Source organism: Aedes albopictus, chromosome 2 (assembly GCF_035046485.1).
Source record: "Aedes albopictus strain Foshan chromosome 2, AalbF5, whole genome shotgun sequence".
Lineage (NCBI taxonomy): Eukaryota > Metazoa > Arthropoda > Insecta > Diptera > Culicidae > Aedes > Aedes albopictus.
In genome coordinates this window covers 133,964,520-133,974,273 of record NC_085137.1, presented here as the reverse complement: position 1 = coordinate 133,974,273, position 9,754 = coordinate 133,964,520, and the positions used below count along the sequence as shown (strand labels likewise).

The 9,754-nt window shown below is 46.3% G+C and overlaps 1 protein-coding gene and 1 non-coding gene across 3 annotated transcripts; one reads left to right on the top strand and one right to left on the bottom strand.

The window, feature by feature from the left end:
- Window positions 1-5,329: 5,329 nt before the first annotated feature.
- LOC109417667 (cyclin-dependent kinase 9) lies at window positions 5,330-7,692 on the bottom strand. Its single transcript, XM_019691717.4, has 2 exons — window positions 7,339-7,692; window positions 5,330-6,564 (listed from the first exon to the last, which is right to left on the bottom strand). Exons 1-2 carry the CDS (start codon window positions 7,506-7,508, stop codon window positions 5,532-5,534), a joined length of 1,203 nt encoding a protein of 400 aa, XP_019547262.1. The 5' UTR covers window positions 7,509-7,692; the 3' UTR covers window positions 5,330-5,531.
- Window positions 7,693-7,834: 142 nt separating this feature from the next.
- Window positions 7,835-9,359, top strand: LOC109621243 (uncharacterized). Of its 2 annotated transcripts, none has more exons than XR_009998252.1 (3): window positions 7,835-7,987; window positions 8,193-8,366; window positions 8,422-9,359. It is a non-coding gene; the product is annotated as an uncharacterized LOC109621243 (transcript). The 2 variants fall into 2 exon arrangements; XR_003892189.2 differs by lacking the exon at window positions 7,835-7,987 and adding an exon at window positions 8,028-8,133.
- The last annotated feature ends 395 nt before the right edge of the window (window positions 9,360-9,754 follow it).

Below are 9,754 nucleotides of genomic sequence, written 5' to 3'. Positions count from 1 at the left end.
AAACGGGATGTTCAGGTTTACCAGATTGATGTTCGGGGTGAATTGTGCCCCGGAGATTTTTCAGAGGGAGATGTCACGGATCCTCCGAGGAGTGGAGAACATCATAGTGTACATAGACGATGTACTGATCTTTGCAGACAGCTTGGAAAACCTTCGTAAGTCAGTCGCTAAGGTCATCGAAATCTTGGAAGCCAATAACCTGACCATAAATCCAAAAAAGTGTGAATTTGACCAATCTCGAATCAAATTCATTGGTCACGAGCTTGACGAAAATGGCTTCAATATCGAAGAAACGAAAATCAAAGATATTCGTAAATTCCGGCATCCTTCGTCAGTTTCGGAGCTCCGCAGCTTTTTAGGGCTGGCTTCTTTCGTGAGCCCTTATATAAAAGGGTTTGCCGACATTGCAAGCCCATTATGGGCTGTCACGAGTGCGAACGAGTGGAACTGGGGTCCCGAACAAGAGAAAGCGTTCGAACTTATGAAGGAACAGATAGTCAACTGCACTACATCCCTCGGATATTTTGCTGCCGACCAGAAAACTATTCTGTACACGGACGCATCCCCGAATGCGCTCGGAGCCGTGCTTGTTCAACAAGTTCACGATCGGCATCCCCGTATTATCAGCTTCGCTTCGAAGTCATTGACACCAACAGAGAAACGATATCCTCAAAACCAACGGGAGGCTCTGGCAGCGGTTTGGGCGGTGGAGCATTTTGCTTACTTCCTACTTGGCAGATCATTCACACTACGTACGGATGCGCAGGGCTTTGCGTTTATTTTGAACCGTTCGCGAGAAGATTCGAAACGAGCACTGAATCGCGCCGATGGATGGGCTCTGCGATTGAGTCCATATGACTTCAACGTTGAATACGTGCGCGGGCGCGACAATATTGCAGATCCGTCTTCGAGGCTCTATGAGGGAGACGATGGCCCATTCGAGGAAAATGTTAGCCCCTGGGAAATAGCCCCCTTAGAGGCAAACCAACTTCGATTCCTGACAGAAGATGAAATAAAAAAAGCAACGGTTGACGATCAACAACTTCAAGAGGTAAGATTATATATTAGATTTGTTGTAACTGAATACAATTCGTTTTCCACCAAATGAACAGGTGATAACCGCTCTCAAATCTGGAGTATGGCCAGAACACCTGAGACAATTCGAAGCTCTTGCCAGCGAAATATCCACGCGTGATGGAATCCTCGTCAAAACCGGTTGTGCCATTGTTCCGGAGAATCTTCGGCACAAAGCACTTTCAGTGGCGCATGAAGGTCACCCGTCAGTAGCGAAGTTCAAAAGCATCTTGAGGGAACGAGTATGGTGGCATGGTATGTCAAAGGATGCAGAGGCGTGGATATCTTCTTGTAAAATATGCGCGACGAATGGCAAGTCGGAAAAACCCACGCCAATGCGACGCAAATTTGCGCCAAAATCAGTATGGGAGACTATAGCTGTAGACTTCAACGGGCCTTATTCAAAGTTCGGAGGTATCTCAATTCTTGTGATAGTCGATTATCGTTCCAGATACATAATCGCCAGCCCAGTGAAGTCGACGAGCTTCGAAAACACGAGAAAAGTTTTGGAAGCAACATTCGAGAAAGAGGGCTATCCACAAACTATAAAATCGGATAACGGCCCGCCTTTCAACGGGGAAGATTATAAAAGGTATTGTCGGGAGCGTGGCATCAATACTGTCTTCTCTACTCCGTTACATCCTCAAGAAAATGGTCTGGCCGAGAGCTGTATGAAGATTGTTAACAAAGCGATGACCGCCGCGGCAATGTCTGGATCCAGTTACGTAGATGAACTGAGTGCCGCGGTCCATGCACATAATGCTGGTGCTCATTCGATCACAAGGGTGCCCCCAGAGGAAGTGATGATGAGGCGAAAGATCAGACGTGGACTTCCACTAATATGTCCAGGGAAAGCAACTTTCGATGACGACGAGCTTGAGGAGCGAGATCGTGAATCAAAACTGCAAGGAAAGGAACGAGAGGATGCTAGACGTGGAGCTCGTAAATGTTCTGTTCAGTCTGGAGATAAAGTGGTGATCGAGCGACAGGTGCGTGCCAAAGCCGAATCGCGGTTCGATCCTCATAAGTATACTGTGGTACAGGAGGAAAACGGAATGTTATTATTGACTGATGAAGCGGGTCAAACCCTCCGCAGACATGTGTCTCAAACGAAAAAGGTATACGATTGGAGAGAACCGGATAAGCCGAACAATCCGAAAAACGATGCAGGGGAAAAGGCAGAGTCAAGGGCAGGTCCAATTCCAGTACGTGACGAGGTTGAACATCTCAAACCCGAAGTAGTTCAACGTCCAACAAGAGAGAGAAGGGCGCCATCGTACCTGAAGAACTATGTCAACACGACGGAGCAGGAAAACTGAAACGTTCGGATAGAAGGCGATACGAGTTTGTTGCAGGTCGAACGATTGATGAAATACAGATTTGCTAATTTGAGGAAAACTTACACTGTGTTTTTCTTCAAATCCGGACTCCAATTAAAATAAGTTTTCACATCAGAGGTTTGGTATCGGGACAATGGTCTGCTTTGTTTTCCGCAAGTGCACTTCCAGTTTTCTTTTTCACAAGCGGGGACGTCACGTCGCATTCAGGGCAAACACTCCCAGGGCATTGCCGAGCAAGTCTGCTACATTTTCTCGGCCACTAAACATCGATTGGGTCCTTCGTGCAGCCAATTTAAAAAAATCACACTTTTTTTCATCTTGCGGCTATTTACTGGTTGACAGAGAAACGAAGAAAAATTTGCTGATGTTGATGATGACAGATGTGACAGCTTCTCCGTGTGAAGTTCGTGAAGTTGGCTGTGAAGCTTATGAAAATATTACGTTGCAGAATCCATCTGCGGATGTCAGTTACTCATCCCTTCAGAAACGTAGTTCAAGAGTTACATTTGATTAGGTCGAATGTGTAACAAGAAAAAATCATACTGCTGCGTTTCGTTTCGAATTATTTAGTTGCGTTGTTATTTAAATTAAGTTATGCATATTTTGTTTACCTATTTTTTTTGAGTGGGAGTGGGATGTGTGGCCCACAGGTAATACTGGCAGCACTGCTAATAGTGGCGGGCAATCCATGCGATGAAAGCTCGAAAGCGTAACGCACGCACACTTAAGTGCCCCACACAATGCATACGTTTGCGTGTGCGTGACAGTAGTTTGACACATTTCCCATGTGAAAACTGTCAAAAAAACGCAAACCTCGACGGAACGGACGCTATGTGTTCCAGGCTTTACTCGTAGGCCACCGTCGAGCAACAGCAAGCTCGAGCGACGGCACTTTCGTGTGCTAGCTGTTGTTGAGGTAAGACGTGTTTGGACATTACGGCGTGTGTTGGGTGATTCCTCCGACCTGGGACTGCACAACGTCCTTTTTGTCAGCAATTCTCCCGGGAAATCCTCTAGGGGTTTCTTTAGAGATTCTTCAGCAATATTTCAGGGATGCCTCCAGGCATTCATCCAAATATTCCTACAGGAATTGCTTCAGGGATTCCTCCAGGGATTTCTCCACAAATTTCGCCAGTGATTTTCCTAGAGATTCCTCCAGGAAAACCTCCAGAAATTCCTACAAGGATTCTTCCAGGAAATCCTCCTGGAACTTCTCAAGGGATGTTTTCAGAAATTTCTCCCAGAATTTCTTTGGAAATTTCTCCCAGAATTTCTTTGGAAATTTCTCCAGAAATTCCTCCAGGGATTACTCCAATTCATTCAGGAATTTCTCCAGAAATTCCTGCTGGGTCTCAACCAAGAATTGTTCCAGGACTTCCCCAACAAACATTTTGGCTGTACATATAAGAGTTGAACAAACAGCTCTTAAGCAAAATTCCTTTGAATTCCACTAAGAATTTGCATCCTTTGACAGATACGTATTTCGACCTCAACTGTGAGGTCGTCTTCAGTGTCTTGTACTTGACTCGACTAAAGAGATCCATCCCATTCTACACGTTCTATACATCTTAGGTAATTTTTTTTTGACGAGCATGCAAAAGTTTATATCTATATTAACCTCCACCATAGAATAGGTAATAATTTGAAAAGCCACGAGCTTCCATTGCCTTGATCCTTATTCAACAGCGTGTTAGGTACCTGTTTGTATATCTCTAGACTCTCAGCAACGTCCAATTTCCAAGGTGAAGTTACATTTCGTAAAATCTGGATATCCTCTGAAGTTACAAGGTGACCCTCCTCAAAGACATGTTCAGCAACTTTCGACCTGAAATCGTATTCCAAACCTCTACTCACTGTCCTCTGCGCCTTTCCTACCTCCGACATATGTTCCCTGAATCTAACCTCCAAAGACCGTTTTGTAGTCGTCTCTTCCTGTCTGCTTCACATTCCTCTGCTCGCTTTACCTTGGGAAGCCTTCCGGATATTCGTTGGCCTACTTTAAATGCAGGGAATAGCACTTAAGTGTCAGCTTGTCCTTGTTAGGATATGCGGTTACTTCGAAGCCAGACGAATCCAGCAGGGAATCCTTCAGGAATCCATCCAGGAAAGACTCTTGCGAAATTCTTCCAGGGATTCTTTCCGGAATTTCTCTATGGAATGCACAAGGAATTCCTTCTTAAAATGCTTCAGACATTTCTTTTTGAATGAATTCCAGGATTGCTTAAAAAAATCCATTGTTTAAGAGTTCTTCGGAAATACATGCTGAATTTTTTTCAAGAATTTCTCCAGGCATTTCCTTCAGGATTTCTCACAGGAATAACTCAAGGGTTTCCAGTGATAGTTTCATGGCTTTTACAAGAACTCCTTTAAAAATTCTTCCAAGGATCCTTCCGGGAATACGCTAATTAGCATATCTTTAGGGAGTTTCCGGTGGGGATTGTCGTGAACCGTGGAACGGTTCACTGAACATTTTTACGGAACTTCTCCTTAATTAACCCATTCGGCAGGGAATCCGCACAACTCAGCGCACAACAACACCACCGTCATCGTACACAACAATTTTTAGACTAAATTCTTACGTGCTCGCGCGTGATATCGGCTAGGAAGTCCGCCGACGCTCTGTTGTCCCGCCTACATGAGCACCTCACTTCCTTCCCGAGAGTCGAATAACGCTGACGGGCTACGGCTTTGGCTCCTCGTGTTTTCGCTCGCTCTATCGTGGCTTTGACGTTTCTTCGCTCCTCTATCTTCTTCCAGGTGTTCCAGTGGAGGAACATTTCATACTCAGCCGCTGGATGTCAGACTACACGCTGTTTGAGCCACACCTCCTTGGTGAACAGGCGCTTGGTACGTAATCGAGCTGAAGTTAAAGCTGAAGGGAAAAGTCTTCGGCAATAAACAAAAAGAAGAAAAAGTCACTTTTCAAACTTTTATTGAGATAGTGATAAGTCTTTGCGCATATCATTATAAGATAAACATTGTATTCTTCAAAAAAATATAAATGATTATAGCTATAAAGTTCATTAATTCTAGCCATTTCTAACGGTATAAGTAATATATCTAGTTGAACTTCCCACATCAAACCCTCCATATCCGATTCCAGACATCGGTCCCACTCTAGTACACCCGATCCTGGTAGCTGTTGTCCTGCGGGCGCTGCTGCATCGTGTTGACCATCTGCTGCTGGTACTGGCGCATCTGGCAGGCGCGCCTCGGCGGCGTCAGGTACTCGAACATACTCTGCGTGTGCTGCGATAACATCTTGCTCAGATCGCTTGGCATCGGATCCGTCCAGAAGAAGTCATGGTTCAGGGCGGAGTCGGCATCGATGCGCTCCTTTGGATCCAGAATGAGCAATTTGTCCAGCAGGTCCACTCCGTTGGGGTCTTTCACGTACGGCCGAAGGCGATCGCGCACTTTGCGCTTGTGGCCCATGGGGAGTTCCATTTTCTGGTACAGTTCCAAGCTCTCGACTCCGGGCCAGACGTCCGGAGTGAAAGATCCGCACAGCTGCGAGATGAAGATCAGCTGCTGCTGTTCCGTGGCACCTTGCATGATAGGTGATCGTGTCCACATTTCGGCCATGATGCACCCTGCGCCCCACATGTCCACCGGGGGTCCGTAGTTGCGGTCGCCGAGCAGCAGTTCCGGGGGACGATACCACAGAGTAACCACCCGGTTCGTGTACCGATTGGCCTGTCCGTTTTTGGTAATGCTAAACGCCCGAGCCAATCCAAAATCGGCCAGTTTCAGAACGCCATTCTTCGTGATCAGAACGTTGGCCGCCTTCATGTCCCGATGCAGGATCTTGTTGCTGTGGATGTAGTACAACCCATTCAGCAGCTGCTGCATGACCTTCTTGATCTCGCCCAAGCTGAACTTCACGTTCATGTTCGACAGCAGCCCGGCCAGATCGTGCTCGCAGAAGTCGAACACCAGATAAAACGTGGACCGGTACCGATTGTTGGCCGTTGCCTTGGTTCGGCAAATCTCGATCAGATTCACCACATTTTCGTGCTTCAGCAGCTGCAGGATCCGGATCTCCCGCAGGGCCGTAATCGGGAAGCCCTCCTTCTCGTTGTCCATCAGGACCTTCTTCATGGCGACGAACTTTTTGTTGGATTTCTTCTCACGTGCCTTGAACACCTCGCTGCAAAGAGGAAAATAATGTCATTAAAGATACGATTGGGGACTACGAAGCAAATTACCACAGTTGATCATGTGCGTGAAGCGCCGATTTTTTAACATGGGGAAGCATAGGAAGCCAATTTTAAAATGCTTCTAAAAAATTCAAAACATTATTTAATTAATAACGGATTGATGTATGGGTTAAGAATCTTCGTTTTTTACGCAATCAGTACCTAATCTGGGAAAAAACTTTTTAATCAAAATGATTATGCTAAAAAGTTTGCCAGTTGAATTTCTCATCACGTACATCAACCCACTTTTAATTAAATATTGTTTTGAATTTTTTTAGAAGCATTTGAAAACTGACTTCCTATGCTTCACCATGCTAAAAAATCGATCCTTCACGCATACAGCAAACTTTTTCCAGATGGCAGCAGCGTACCTTCGAACTCTCGAATTACGGATTAAAATGCTAAGGGGATATTAAAGTCTTAATTCTTTAAACATGCGAATTTTATAACCCCGATGTAGAAATACTGGAGCATAAACACCGTCCGGTTCCAACAAAAATTCCGGAACAAAAAATCTGTGAAGGCGACCTACATTTTTAGATACATCGAATAAAAATTAATATATAGGTACCCGCTGTCAGCCCTGATAAATCCGCAATGGAAGCCATTTCTACGGGTTGACAAAACAAAACAAACATCCGTTCTACAAAACGGAGAACGAATCCAGCCGTACAATGATACACCCGCCATTCCCGGATATCCCCACCCGGAAACGGAACACTCACCCGAAAGTACCTTGCCCGATCTTGGCGACCTTCTCGTACTTGCTGGACTCGTCGCAGTAGGGAAAGTCGTAATCCTCGATGTACTTTTGCTTCTCCGCCATGCTGAGCACCGTGCTCGAGGTGGACATCTGCATCCCGGAAGAATGTCCGTCGCGGCCGGAGGAGCTCATGGCGCTGGCGGTGGCGCTTAAGGCACGTTACACTTATTGAACGGGGAGAGCAAGAAATCACGAAATCACAGCACTTCAGAATACCAGAGAAAAACTTGGAAAACGGTGCGTCGCGCGTCGGGAAAAACACTTTTTTTTGCTTTTGTTTCTTACTTCAGATGACGAAAGTGTCGCTCGAGCTGTCACTTTCACTTTCGCGGGACAATCAAAGTTTGTTGTTGTTGGAGTTTCGTTTTCCGTTTGGCCCGAGGAGCTGTGCCTCATAAACGCCACTGACTATCACTGACAATCAAAGTTTGCAGAATCCATTTTCCCTCATATCTTTGGTCGATGATGCATTGATGCGACACGGTTTTCTGTTGCGTCGACGTTTTGTCACGCGACAACTAGCGATGCCGGACGAAAATCACAAAACAAACAAAACACATCAATTTCGGAAATTCATCAGATTTTCAGAGATTTCAGTGGATCTAAACAGTGTAAGAGCGAAATATTTTAATTTTAAATTCTAGTGATATAATGGAAACCGCCACGCTAGAGATACAGGAAGTCACATTGAATGAAAGCGAAGCTAGTTACTTATATGATGCTTCCTCATCATTGGCAGTAGCAGTTACAAGACCAGGTAGGCATCTAGTTCCACGGTATTTACAGTGTCCTACCATTTCATGCTTTCCCATTCAGCGGCCAACATCAAAATCAAAATGAATCTACCGGGGGGAATAACCGTGAAGCGATCGCATTCCCCGTTGAACGGCATCGACAACCAAGAAAGCCCACCCAAGCGAAAGACGCCAATCATTCGCAAACCCGGCGAGGTGGTCACACCCAACCGGAAGCTCGCCGGAGTTGTTAAAGGTATGCGAAGTTCCCTCAACATGGCCGACCATTACATTTGCATTTCCACTTTTAGCTTCCCCTTCCACGGTGCAAGTTCCAGCGCTCGTTCAGCCCAAAGTCGAATGGGCCAGAGTAACGGCGCCCGGTTTAAAAACTCCGCTCACTTCATTCACGATCACTTCCGTTGATGGCGCAGTGCAACAGGATCCGGATGGGGATTCGATGGAAGCCTATCAGCAAGATGACGACGACACACAGGATCCGGATGATACGGAACAAGGCTACGAATACGACCCGGTAGAAGGTTCGGGAAGCGCTGACATCTCATCGCTCGACAGCAAACTGACTCGCATAGAGCGATTGTTGGAGAAGGTGGTGGCCAAGCAGGAACAGCACGACTCTGTGCTGAAGACCCTGAAGTTCAACATCTCGGACCTGCGAGCTGACATGCGAACCACTGTCAATTCGGCCAGCGCCAAAAAGACGTCCGATCCTAGAATGAGCGATATCAGCTTCCGGCCCATCCCAGTTAAAAGAGACAGGAAGCGGTTGGTGGTGTTTCCCGTGGCTGACGACAACTACCTGCTGCGGTTGGACGACCTGGTCAAGGCAGACGAGGACATCCGAAATGATTTGATTGCTCTCTTCGGCGAGGCTCCGACGAACAGTGCGTACGAATTCCTACGCAAAAATGTCCAATTGGTTTTCGTGCACACCTCCAAGTACACCTGGACCGGTAAGTTGATAAATCATCTTCCGCACGTGCCGGCGTCCAATGCGGCGCAAAAATTAGCCATCGTTGATTTGCTGATTTCCTGTGGATGTGAAAAGTTTCCCCATATGGGACGGGACACCATTGAGAAGGAATTCCGACGGGCGTTGGCCAATTTTAACGAATCTCGGGTGGTTCGGTTGAAACGGCAAATGGAAAAACCGGACGGCGACAATTCAGCAGGGCAAAAGTAGTGATAAGATTTTTTGAATGTTTGATGATAATATTTAAGAACTTGGCTTGCGCTACGCTTTTATTTACCGATCTTACGTTGAAGACGTGCCGAAAAGATAGTAAATTTTCGTATAAGATGTAGATAGACCCAGATGTAGGGGAGAGGAGGGAGGGTTGAGGGTTGTAGCTTGCGATAGTCATTCCTACTTTATAGTGGTAGAGTCGTAGGGGCGTAGGCAATCTTGATTCCTACCTCTTCTTGCTGCAGCTCGTGGTTCATTCATCTTCTCCAAGTACCGTCTTCCATCTGCACTCCGCCGTAGATGGTACGTAACACTTTCCGTTTGAAAACTCCAAGGGCGCGTTGGTCCTCTGCATGTAGGGTCCATGTTTCGTGCCCATAGAGGACGATTGGTCTAATCAGCGTTTTGGAGATAGTTAACTTCGTGTGACGGCGAAC

What these genes read in the sequence shown, in the direction of transcription:
- LOC109417667 (XM_019691717.4), bottom strand. Translation starts at nt 7,508, where the DNA reads ATGAGCTCCTCCGGCCGCGACGGACATTCTTCCGGGATGCAGATGTCC. An exon ending in ATCGGGCAAGGTACTTTCGG is followed by an intron (nt 6,565 to 7,338) that starts GTGAGTGTTCCG and finishes TCCTCTTTGCAG; the next exon opens with CGAGGTGTTCAAGGCACGTG.